The sequence below is a fragment of the Pseudorasbora parva genome, chromosome 19 (genome assembly GCF_024679245.1).
Source record: "Pseudorasbora parva isolate DD20220531a chromosome 19, ASM2467924v1, whole genome shotgun sequence".
Lineage (NCBI taxonomy): Eukaryota > Metazoa > Chordata > Actinopteri > Cypriniformes > Gobionidae > Pseudorasbora > Pseudorasbora parva.
The window spans coordinates 31446959-31460683 of record NC_090190.1 but is presented as its reverse complement, the minus strand read 5'-3'; the positions used below and the strand labels follow the sequence as shown (position 1 = coordinate 31460683).

General features: G+C 38.7%; 1 protein-coding gene across 1 annotated transcript in view; it reads right to left on the bottom strand.

The window, feature by feature from the left end:
- Window positions 1-13725, bottom strand: part of arhgef2a (Rho guanine nucleotide exchange factor (GEF) 2a) — a 91816-nt gene that overhangs the window by 47546 nt on the left and 30545 nt on the right. The window contains exons 6-8 of the mRNA XM_067424927.1: window positions 6696-6735; window positions 6470-6611; window positions 5550-5582 (exon numbers count right to left, since the gene is read on the bottom strand). Of these exons, the coding sequence (XP_067281028.1) occupies window positions 5550-5582; window positions 6470-6611; window positions 6696-6735 (215 nt within the window). The remainder of the gene's footprint in view (window positions 1-5549; window positions 5583-6469; window positions 6612-6695; window positions 6736-13725) is intronic.

The following is a 13725-nucleotide window of genomic DNA, read 5'->3' as shown; positions in this document are numbered from 1 at the left end:
TTCTTACTTACTTAAAAAAATGTTTTCTAAAAAATAAAAAATAAAAATTCTAAAACAAAGATTAGGAATACATTATTTATTCAATAGAAAAGCAAAAAAGTGAAAGTGTTAATCTCTGTGGCAAGCAGGGTGGGCCTGATAGCCGTGGGAACAGAGCGAGGCCTCGAGTCTCACGGAGGAGCTCCGGAAGGATAAAAGGAAAGTTTTATAAATGATGCCCCTGGAATTTACGCTTTGTTTATGTTTGCGTGACAGTTGTCCATGAGGGGCAGATGCTTTACTTTACTTTCGCTTTGTTTTGATGTTTTTTTAAAATAATGTTTTATGTTTAAAGCTGCAGTCTGTAACTTTTTGCACTCTAGTGGTTAATAAACAGAACTGCATGTGTCTTGTGGAAGAACATTGCAGCCGGAGCTACTTCTCTCTGTTTATGTCTATGGCGAGTCACACAGGGACTGTGCTCCTCCGCAGCGGTACCTACCAGTCTGGCCTGAAATAGTCCCAATATAAATAATTATTATAAGTGTACCATAATGATTCAGGGTAAGATAAACACAAGGTTTGGAAAATGGATTCATGTTGTACATTCTCATTATATAATTTTCGTAAATCTTGAATACAAAAAAAGTTACGGACAGCAGCTTTAATGTTCGCTGGATTCTGCCTCCTATGCTACAAACATTGCTACAATCTTTTTAATCAAGAAGTAAAAAAGACAATACATTTTCTAAAGATATGGCCAGGCGTGCAGTCTAGCAATAACTTAAGCGAGACAGCACTAGGAACTCCCACAAGCATCTTACAGTACAGAGACTAGACGAAGTCGTTAATGGTGTGAACGGGGCTTAAAGGGTTAGTTCACCCAAAAATGAAAATTCTGTCATTAATTACTTACCCTAATGACACCCGTAAGACCTCCATTCATCTTCGGAACACAAAAGATATTTTTGTTGAAATCCGTTGGCTCAGAAATGTCCTCTCTCAAGACCCATAAAGGTACTAAAGACGTCGTTACAAGCCCATCTCACTACAGTGGCTCTACAATAATTTAATGAAGCGACGAGAAACGTTTTTGTGCGCAAATCGAACGTGTGTCGAACGACATTAGGGTAAGTAATACCCTAACTAACCCTCTCTGCTTCTCTTTTGTTCCTGATTTAAAGGTCATGCGCCTCCTTCAGAGCTCTAGAAGGCCACATACACACGGTAAAGTTTAAGGAGTTTTAAATACAGCAGTGAATCCACCAAATTATTGTTCCATCACAGAACATGAATCACTCCCAAGTCCCAACAACTGACACCGAGGTTGATGTTCTGGCATCTCGCATGTTTGGTATCTGCTGTTTTTGACCTAAATAATATTACAGCAACCAAATATTTATTATGTTCTGCAATTTTAACTGTGGCTAAGGAAATCTAGATGTCTCAAACTGGCACAAACTCAAAAGTCACTGAAGTCTACATCAAAAGTCCAAAAATTTCAGTATGCACTGATTTCTTATGAAATTCTTCCAAAGCCAAATAATACCAGCTATGCTATAGACATTAATTTTATAGTGTATGCCAATAATTAATTAATTTGATCCTATTTTGGGAGAAAAATATATTAAATTGATCTCTCTAAGTCTCCTAATCTACAAGGAAAAATGTTATTCTGTCATTGTATAGAATGATCTAACCTTTTATGCTGTCTAAGAAATAAAGCTCATTTATGAGTTATGTGCACTTTGTCTCACAATTTGCATTAAACTGAAGTTGGTAGTTACAATGATAGTGGGTGTTAGCTGTGGCCATGACTCTACACTGAAATAGATGGATAGAAAGAGAGAGAATGAAAGAGAGAGAGAGAAAGAGAGAGAGAGAGGGAGCGTTGCTGTGGGTTACCACTCTATAGAGGAGGCACTTTACAGAGCAGCTTTCTGCGGCAGATGAGAAAATGTGTTTCTCTCTCTCTCTCTCTCTCTCACTCACTCACTCACTCACTCACTCACTCACTCACTCACTCTCCCCTCTCTCTCTCTCTCTCTCTCTCTCTCTCTCTCTCTCTCTCTCTCTCTCTCTCTCTCTCTCTCTCTCTCTCTGTGTGTGTATGACAGTATGAGTTATAGTGAGGACGGTGTGTGTATGTGTGTTTCTGCAGAGATAATGACCAGGTTCTGGAGGCTGAAGCCCACAAGGCCTGTCATTCAGCACAGACTGTGTCACACAACGCAACGTGATGCCTTAAGGTGAATGTGTGTGTGCACATTTGTATTCATGAGTATATTTCTAATTTTGGCTAAGTGAGATGCAGCATCAATCATAGAGGTTATGGAGAACTTAACAAACAAACCAAAAAGTTTGTCTCACAAACATACACATAAGGCTGGGGGATATATTGAATCTTCTTCTTCTTCTTTCGGCTGTTCCCTTCTGAGATATATTGAATAATCATGATATATTTGTTATATTATACAGATGTTTAAAAGGTGATCAAATATTTTAATATTTAAACAGTAAAGTTTCTTTGTTTAGTTAGTGGAAATATAAAATACATTTAGATATCGATAAATAGATTATTGTTTACTATATATTTAGTAAAAAATTTGCTATTTTACATTTCTTTTTTTATGTTTTTTTTAACAATTTTTTAACTTTTATCATTGATTTTTTTTTAAAGAAGTCTATGCTCACCAAGGCTGCAATTATTTGATCAAAATACAGTAAAAACACCAACATTGATACAATTATAAATATTACTACAATTCAAAATAAAGACTTTATACTTAAATATATTTTGAAATGTAATTTATTCTTGTGATGGTAAAAAGGACATTTTCAGCAACCATTACATACAGAAACTATTCTAATATGTTGTTTTATGGCTTATTTCTTATTATCAATATTGAAAACAGTTGTGCTACCTAATTTTTTTTCAAGATGCTGAATAGAAAATTCAAAAGAACAGCATTCATTTGAAATACAAATCTTATATTTCTTAATAATTATGTAAATATTATGTATTTCATGTGTTATAAATATATTACAGTCATTTTTGATGATCAATAGAATGCTTCCTTGCTGAATAAAATTATTAATTTCTTTAAAAAACTAAAAACTAAAATAAACAAACCTTTGAATGTATAGTCACACACACACACACACACACACACACACACACACACACACACACACACACACACACACACACACACACACACACACACACACACACACACACACACACACACACACACACACACACACACACACACACACACACACACACCAAAATAACCCAGATCCCAGTCTGTCAGTGGAGGTGTGGGAGGAGCTCTTGCTAACACATGTCTCACAGATGTTTGCTCTTGTGGTGGGATTGCCAAATCAGTGCAAAAGCTTTATAATCTTAAAAAGGCCCTGTGCTCCACCCTGCGGGCCCCCTCCATGACTTTATGAGTCTTCCAAAAACTTGGAGTAAACAGCGTAGCAAATTGTCGATAGTGAGGGGAGACAGTAAAAAATTCAGACAGTAATATTCCAAGCACACATGTCCATCTGCACTCTCTGAGTATTTGCCACTTAATGAAACATTTAATGACACTTTGGTAAGAATGCTCAATGTTTATCTTCTAAGACTTCAATGTAAGGTGGCGTGGAAAAGAGAAAGCGTACTAGCTTATAAACAGGGTGGTGGGAAAGAAAGGGCAACTGAAAGATACAAAGAAAACAGAGGGGATGTCTGAGAGTTAAAGATAATGGGAGAAGGAAACAGGCCAGACGATGAGATGACTCTACCAGACTGTTTACTTTGCAGCAAATAATCACTGTCCACACATGCCGTGCACACGCACACACAAACCCCTGTACAGTGGTGGTACTATCTGAAGTACTTTATATTAGCATGGTGTTGTACAATTACTTCATGCATTTATATAAAGAGATGTTTTACAGAGCCGTACAGTCCTTGCAAGGTGGTAGAAAAGGATGGAAACTAGCATTTTGAAAGTTTTTGTTAACTCAAGGAAAATGTTCCACTATGGTCACAAAACCGTAGTAACACCATGGTACATTTTTTAAGGGTTACTTATTCTTCCCACGCAGTCCACTGATGTAATTAAAAAGTCTTTGAAGCCTATGTCTAAATTGTTCCCACTCATTGGTAAATAATTATTCCCAAAGGCTGATAGAGTTAAAAACAAACAGTCATGCTGCTTTAAGATTGTGCCTGCGGTCTGTCCTCTCACAAGCTCCTTCCTTGTGTGCGTATGGGGTCAGATCAGGCTCCAAACAGCTGACTGGACCCGTGTGTAATCGCTTGTGTGTGGGTAAGCGTAAGCAAGCGTCTGGAACTCCGAGAGAGAAGCTGAAACGCTTTCAAGGAAGTTTAGTCACATGAACACTGTGCTTCCCAGCTGATCATAAGGTTGTGTTATAATCAAATGGCGAAAATGCATAACCATAATGCAGTAGAACTATTTAAAAAAACTCAGACAGAATTAAGTTCACTAAAGCTTAAATTAAAAATATTTACAGAAAACAGTCCAGTACTATAAATCTGATTTAAAAAAAAAATCATTAATTATTTTTAAGAAATTGAAACTTAAAGTATAAAGTGGTGGCCAAAGGTATTAGAACACTTGGCATCTGGGAGTGGTCTTATTGGGCCTGGATTTATATTCCAAGATGACGATGACCCAAAACATTCTTCTAACTATTGCCGGAACTACCTGGAATCTGCTGGGACATTGAAAATGATGGACTGGCCCCCTCAAAGTCCGGACCTCAACCCCATCGAGCACATTTGGAGCGAGTTGGAAAATGAACTGGATGGATCTTTAGTACATTCAAAGGAAAGCCTTTGACTTCAGTTACAGAAGACATGGGATAACATTAGTGTTGAAGTTCTGAGAGGATATATATTGACACTATGCCAGAGAGAAAAACAGAACGACTCACTTTATCTGATATTTGATGGCCAGAGCAACATCTGCATGTTTTGGAGGCAAAAAAAGTTAAATGTTTTCACTTCTGTCAGGTCTTCTAATCTTTTTGGCCACCACTATATACATATATTACACAAGGCAATATCACAAAATAATTTTTCACAGTATTAAATAAATGCAAACTTAGTTAATGTTTTTGAAAGAAGTCTCTCATGCAAAATCATATCATATCTCATCGTAAACTGTCTCACTGTGAAGGTTCTCCTAATTATTCTATAGAGACTGACTTCTGAAACTGTCATGTTCTTGGACTGTCAAATCTGTGGAAGTCTAACACTAATGTGAGCAAACGAGGACTGGGTTTCACGATCACTGCGGTACTGACTCAAAACAATGTCATCTTCAGACCTATCATCACTCGACCATAAAATCCTGTTTTCTCATGTGACACAGTAGTAAAGTAAACTGGGTCAAAGATAATATTTGGACTGCTGTCCATCCTTAAAACTACAAAAGCTGCTTTTCTAATCAGTCATATGGCCTATAAAAGCCAATAGATAGCTTGAATTAACTGAAACTTAAAGGGATAATTCACCTAAAATGAAAAAGCCATGATTTACTCACCCTCGTGTCATTCCAAACCCGACTTTCTTTCTTCTGTAGAACATAAAAGATATTTTGAGTAACGTCTTTTGACCATACAATGAAAGTCAATGGTAACCAAAACCTCTACCAAAACTCTTCAAAATATATTTTGTGTTCGACAGATGGCTGTCTCTCTCTCTCTCACACACACACACACACACACACACACACACACACACACACACACACACACACACACACACACACACACACACACACACACACACACACACACACACACACACACACACACACACACACACACACACACACACACACACACACACACACACAAACAAAAAGTGAGACAATTGCATGTCATCTTATTAAATTGCTGGGACTTTTAAAACATTTCTGAATTTAATAAATTGAATGATTATGTATTCAATAAGCCATAACCTGAAAAATCTGCGGTGCTTTCTGATGAGTTTTGGGTCTGGCTGCTAAGCTAGCAACAGTGAGTCAGCATTTGCCAGGTTCTTATGATTCATAGCAAGCTTGAGTCTGATTCTAAGTATAAACCGAGCTGTGGAATTTGAGCTGGGAGCCTAATGAAAGTTTGATCCGTTTATCATCAGATCAAGAACTAATAATAAAGGCAGAAACTGACATGTTGAAGAAAACAAGTGGAGGAGGGACACAGGGTTTGATGTCAATTATCAAGCTCTATGTCAAGCACGACTGTCTAACTCTGCCCTCTGTTGGACTGAAATAACACTGTCATCCGGTTCTACTACACTGAAATCACTAGTTTTAGTGAAGAAGAAGACAAATGCTGCATTTGACTGGTAACCCTTCGCTTCTGATGAAAGATTAACACATCTACCAAGCAGAAACGATAATTAACGCCAACATTGTTTGGCCTTCTAACACACTGGGAAAGAAAGCTGGGCTCTTACCTTGTGTATAGCGGTCATCTTGCGTAGGAAGCTCAGTGTTCGTTCCAAGCGATTTCCTGATGCGTGATGTTCTTTGTTTTCGTCCCCCTCAGCCTTTATTTGTCCTATATCCAAGCCTAGAGCAGCATACTCACTTTCTATACTGTACCAGAAAAAAAGGGAAATAGTTGCATTAAAAGTATGGATATTTAAAATATATAAGGACAAGCCTGATTAAAACACACACCTGTAAGATGAATCTCCAGTCTGATGGTACGAAACACTCTCTAGATTGCCAAACAGGACAAGAAAAAAAAAATCTCATTGATTTAAGGAAATAAAACTTGAATTTAAACAAGCACATGACGTAAAAGTGTCATCTTAATGTTACTTTCCATTTCAGAGCAAAGCCAAAATGTCACACAAAAAAGAAAAGAAAAAAGAAAGAGTCAAACACACTTTATTTTAATTTTAAAGTCCCCCTGTGGTGAAAGTCAAGTTTTTAATGGTATTTATATGTCTATGTGGTGTTATTATTATGCTTTAAAACAAACCATGTGCAAATTCATAAGTCAACATCACTGCTTAGTATTTTCTTTTTAAATCTGCAGTTATCGAAGACTCAAAAATGTGGTTTCAAAAATTAGGTTTGTCGCAAATTACCTTGTATCCAATAACTTAAATGTGTGGGTGGCCTTTAGCATAACATAACGTATGACCGTTCTGAAGCAGGGAAGTCTCAAAAGAAGCCAGTTATCCAGGTATATTTTTTCTGTTGATATGATTTTTCTGTTGATTTAGCAATATAGTATTATGTATATTATGATGTTATGATGAACATGCCTTTCTCTACTGACGCTTTGAGTTGTTTTTAGAAGGTAGACTAAGGCCCTGTACACACGTAGAGGTGTTTAGGTGTTTATATGTTAAAAATGTTTTACTGTACCACCATTTTGTCCAGACGGATATGGCATTTTGGGAGTCTGAAACCACTATTTTTTTAAAACTGGGTCCCAGAGTGGATAAATCTGAAAACGACACCCTTGCGTTTTTTGTGTCTGTATATTTTGTGAAACCATGAAGTCATCACCCCACATCTCAAGCTCCAAGTCTTCTTCTCCATTTTCAGTGTATCTGTGTGGCAGAATTACAGCGCCACATACTGGTTTGGCATGTATACTACATCATTTGAAGTCGGTTTCAGTGGTTTCATGTGTACGCAGATATTTCTTGAGACAAGGGGAAATAAAGATTGGATAGGGAAATCTCTGGTTTCATGTGGATGTGGCCTGGGAAGGTGAATGGGAACATGATTTGTGTAACATTGGCAACACATTATTAGCTGTTTCATAACGTAGTCAAGCAAAAGGCTAATCATATTATTTACCGTTATGTGTCCAACATTGTAAAGAGCGATACCACTGTGCAACGTTTACTACAGTAAAGTTGACAGAGTGGGTCTCTGAGCTGGTGTGAGTGAGTGGAAGCAGATTAATTTGCATATTCATGGCTCTGTGTATACTAAATGAAGCAAAGGGTAAGAGTTACATTCACACTATTTTAAGACAACAAGATAAAAAAAAAACGTTTAAATGTCATTTTGGTGATCAAAAATGATTTAAAGGATAAAATTATTGACTACAGGGGAAAAAACAGGGGAACTACACTATCACTCAAAAGTTTGGAGCTGGTAAGAATTTTAATTCTTTTGAAAGTTTCTTATGCTCACCAAGGCTACATTTATTTGAACAAAAATACAGTAAAATAGTAAGAATTTCTTAAAAAAGATATATATTCCAATTACTGACCCTAAACTTTTTTTTTTTTAATGGAATGGAAACAAAAATGGAAACAAAAGAACCACATAGCACTATGCTTTGCACTGGCTCCCTATTAAACATCGCATATATTTTAAAATCTTGCTTATTACTTACAAAGCACTGAATGGTTTATCTCCCCAGTACTTAAGCGAGCTCTTAACACATTATACTCCATCACATCTATTGCGGTCTCAAAACTCTGGCCAGTTGATAATACCTAGAATATCTAAATCAACTGCAGGCGGTCAATCCTTTTCCTATTTAGCACCTAAACTCTGGAACAGTCTTCCTAGCATTGTTCGGGAAGCAGACACACTCTGTCAGTTTAAATCTAGACTAAAAACACATCTCTTTAAAATGGCATACACATAGAACATTTTTAACTTTCATTATTCAAATCAATTGACTGATTGTTAGGCTGCATTAACTAGGTCAGCCGGAACCGGGAACACTTCCCATAACACCTGATGTACTCGTTACATCATAAAAAGAGTGGCATCTACGCTAATGTTAGTCTCTCTGTTTATCCCGAGGTTTATACCGGATCCGGGCCGTGTCCGGATCGGATGGTGGACCTGCGCCTGGACATGACCAACGCATCCTGGAGTGTCTGCTGAGACCGTGTCAATTGGTGTCTCCTCTGAATTTGCCTCACCGGCACGTTGTAGCGACTCAGGCGAATCAAACACACAATCGCCAGTTACATTTAACAAATATGTTTTGAAAGTTGTGCTCACTAGCATACCTTCCCCCAACACAACAGAGGGAGATTCTTCAGTCACCCAGGAAACCATCTGATAAGATCTTTTTATGGCCGGAAAGAATGTGGCCACATGAAGTCTTATACACAAAGAGTTTAAGACACAGAGCTTTTGCCTCAAATTATAGACAAACCATCTATAAATGAACATGCACCCCAGGACATTATATGTAAACACATAACTGTCTTGTAAAATGTTTATTCTGTATGGTATTTTGCATCTTTTTGTCTTTGTCTTAACAAAGTACTAGTTCAGATAACCTCATATATGTCATGTCTCCTATCAAATTAATGCTCACTTCACGACTTACACTTCCATGTATATCACTTATTCAGAAAATGCAGTGTGTGTTTGTTGCATTAATTATAGTATGAAGAACTCAGAGACCCACTGAGTCCAACTTTTAAACAAAGAGCTATAAATTCTGCTGAGGAATTTCCCGCAGGGAAATCCCAACACTCTCATTGGTTAAGTCTAACCCTGGAGGGTGGGACTATTTCCAGACCTTAAAAAGACCAGTGAAGACAGGCTCTTCCCTCTTACCCTGTTCTCTTACTCCGCTCTCTTCACTTCTTCAACTCTCTCCTGTGGGAGCCAACACCCACGGGGGGGGGGGGGGGGGGGGGGGGGGGGGGCTGGCACTTAAGCCATGCCACCGATGCAGGCCCTCCAAGCAGGCCTCAGCCCTTCCAAAAATCTTCTCTTCTACAATCCGATCTTCAAGAACACGAAGCATCGCTAAAGCAAACAGCCGCTTCCCTCCCAACCTCGGAAAGGACCGCCGAACACGCAGGAACATACGCACACAAGCGAGAAGCCAAAACGAAACCAAAAAGAATGCAAGTATTCTTATTCTTACTGCTGTAAAGAGGGTGTGTTATTCTCCCGTTGGGATAAATTAACTCCGTGAAGGTCGTATTTGGTGAATTGAAGGAAAGTTGTTTCTTACCCTCCCCCACTCTCTTTGTCTCTCTCTCTCTCCCTCTCTTTGTCTCTCTCTCTCTCTTTTATCTCTCTCTAACTTCAGTCTATTCATTATTCTCTTTTATGTATTCTTTCGTTAATATCTATACTTCTACTCTCTTGATGCATATTTAGTATGTACTTTCTGTGTGAATTGTAGTGTTATTTTTTAGTCTGTGTTTATTAAACCTTCAAAAGACATTTAATGAGTTGAATCTGTTATTCTGCCACATACACAAAGTCAATGAAACTTGCGATCTAAACGTTACCTAACTGCTTATGCTACTATGTTAGTAAAGTAAACTGTATGACCATTTGAAATATTGAACTTATCCTGATCAGTAAAGTTAATGTTTCTTATGCGCTCGTAAAGCAGTAATCCATTATTGAGAATTGATTTGAAAAGTCTATAACTAATTTGCAGGACAAACTTAGTAGGATAATTTCAAGCAATTTCATAAAGGGTTACTTGTATTTAATTAAACAATTTTCCCTATCGGAAAATTTTAATACGTAATGAACAACTGGCAAATCATATTCATAAATTCATGAATATTGAATATTAAATCCCTTTTGAGTTAATTATTCCCCGAGACATTAAACTCATCAGTATTCTCGCACTATGTATTTGGTGGAGAAAATATCGGGCAAGTTTCAAACGTTTGTGTATGTGTGAATGATATTCATATTCTATTCATTGTGTATTTTTGGAGTATTAATAACCTGCACGCGCGTTTTGTTTCGTTTTTGTTTTGTTGTTGTTGGTGAATTATGAACGGTACGCGCAAAACGAACCCAAGCATAAACAGATGCTGAGAAATGTTGAAGTAGCCGGATTATATTAATAAAATATGAACGGTACGAAAATCCGCGTGATCTCCGAAAAACTCTGCAGCCCGTAGGCGCAATAGGTTTTATCCGCGTGATTTCCAAACAAATGTATTGTAGGAAACCCATACATTTGACTCGAGCAATATATTATGTGTTCCATCAAAATAATGAGATTTTGATGTGGTCTGTAGACACGTACGTTGCGTTATCCCGCTTGATCTGAACTACGGAAAGTTTCTATCATTGCGGAAGATTGGGACAGGGCGAGACTCTCCTGTACAATATAAGGGGCCTCAGAATAATTATTATATCGTTAAGATAAACGATAACTCCTGGTTTAAGTCTGGCTTAGCTAACCAAAGACCTGAGACCTAAAACATTTGAATCAGAGATGCTGAAAACCGTCAGCCATATTGATAAATGTCTATTGGAGTCCATGTAAAATGCGTGAATAGGCAGACGGAAAATTCCTGCATTCACCCGTCTTGTTACGCGTGCATCTAGAGCACCAGTCATTTGTAAATGATTTGCAAGAGCCAGTAAAGCACAGAACGCCAGGGCGACCCAGAAATTGCAACGCCGCTTGCAAACCGCCAGAGGGCGACTCAAGAATTGCAACGCCGCTTGCAAAACGCGAAGGCGACTCAGAAATTGCAACGCCGCTTGCAAACCGCCAGAGGGCGACTCAAGAATTGCAACGCCGCTTGCAGCACGCCGGAGGGCGACTCTAGAACCAGACAAAGCCATCTGGTGAGCATTTCCGCCTAACTAACTGTAGTCTAGGGCGGGCGCAACAGCGCCATCGTGTGGATAAATTCGGATAGTTTCACTCTCCGTTATTTGATTTTGCCTTAACAAAATAAGTTTGAGCCTATAAATTGTTTATTGCCTACTGTTGTACACAGTTTCATTTATACAATTTTTCTAGCAACAACCAAATCTCCTTTCTCGCTGATTAAACACCCTTATTCGAATTTGAAGTTTAAAAAGAAACATAACTTCCTCTAACTCAAAGTGAAATTAGGTTTAAGTCACAGACAGTCCAATTGGAAGGAAGGACGCCACCGTGTGGTTATACCCTGTTAAGTCAGCGCAACACTAAATCCCTACTCCCTTTCTGATTAATTCTTTTATTTGGATAACTCCCACTTAGAGATTAATCATTATAGGATAAGATTTTTGATTGGCTTTCTTTTATTTGATTTTCCTTACAGGCTTATTTAAATTTCATTTAAACTTGCTTTGAATTTAATTTGAATTAAGTTGAGCTTCTAATTCTTTTATTTTATTTTATTTTATTTATAATTTTATTTAAATTTTTAATTTTAATTAATTTTTTTTATTAAATTTTTATTTTTATATTTATTTTATTTTATTTTTATTTTTCTCTGCAAAAGTTTTTCTTTTCCCCTCCCATTGGGAATAAAGCTCAGTCTGGTAATTACAAACAGTATTAAAAATTCCTTTTGTTTTATCATTACTTGACAGAAACTTTTGCCTTTTTCTAAATTGCTCTTGATATTTAATCTTCCACTTAAGCGACCTCAATTCAACCCGGATGAGCTAAATGGGATAACCCATAGTACAAGCCGAATTTTAGTATATCTTGAGCATTTAGCCAATTAATTTCCCTAACACTCCCGGCGCGCACGCTGACATTCCTTTCATTACAGACCAATTCATCTTGTGTTTGTTTCCACTGTGCTCTTTCCTATCCTCACTGTTGGACTATCACGATTGTGTTTCTTTCAGTTCACCAAGAGACCCCAAGGAGAATTAGATAGTCCCGGGACAACTGAGCAGCAGTTCACCAAGTGACCCCCCAGGGCTACCGCCCACCTAATTGTCTGAATTGTCTAATTATCTAACTGTCTACATCAGTTAGCCAAAATTCCCAGCTATCCGTACGATAGCTCGTTAGCTTAGAACAAGCTTGCATTGGCTCTCTCTCTCTGTGTGTGTGTGTGTGCTGTGTTTCTCTCGTCCGCAGTAATGTTCCGTGCCCCCAGCCCTGCCGTCCCGTGGGACCGCCTAACGACATGGCTGGAAGCGCTAACGGCCACCAGTCAAGGAAGTCTGGGGCAACTGAGCCAGGAGCAACTGGACACCGAGCTAGACCAGCTGATGACACACGACCCCACGCACAGCTACTCCAACAAGGAAGTGGCCAAGATCCTCGGAAGCCTCGCCCACGTCCTCATCGCACAGGCACGTCTAAGCGAAGGGAGCTACGACAACCTGGAACAGGAGGCAGCAACGCTAAAGCTTCAAGCCGAGGAGGCCCGGAGAGACCAAGCCCTCACCCAGCTTCGTCTAGATCAGCTTCTAGACACAGAGAAAGACGACGAAACAGACAAAGAACAAAGAAAAGAAATAGAAAGACTTCAAAAAACCCTGAAGGAGCTCCGTCGTGACACCGACCGACGAGTACAGTCAGAGAAAGACGCCAGGAAACACCTCGACGAAAAGCTTCGGCGTGGCGAATCCCTCCTGGAGAGAGCCACTGATGAACTTAAAAACAGAGACATTAAAGCTAAAGTCTATGCAAAACATTTGCAGTCGGCACAAGCCGAGATCGACGAGCTCATCCAGCAAAGACACGAGCTCAAAAATGAACTTGACATGGTGCAAAGAGAACTGAGACAATCATATATAGTGCAACGTTACCGGGAGGGGGAAACACACAACACACAGTTTCCCCTGACCAGTTACTCCGCACATTTTAGCCACGAAGCAAGAGCTACAAAGGGGGACGACAGCCCCCTGTTTAAAAGATCACCTGCCAGTCTCCACGAATCCCCGTCAGCAGCAAAGGAAAGGACGCCCTTCCAGGAAGTCAAGGTCAACAGCCACGAAGCTTCAAAGAACCTTGACAAGCTGGCCAGAAATATTCCTACCTTCA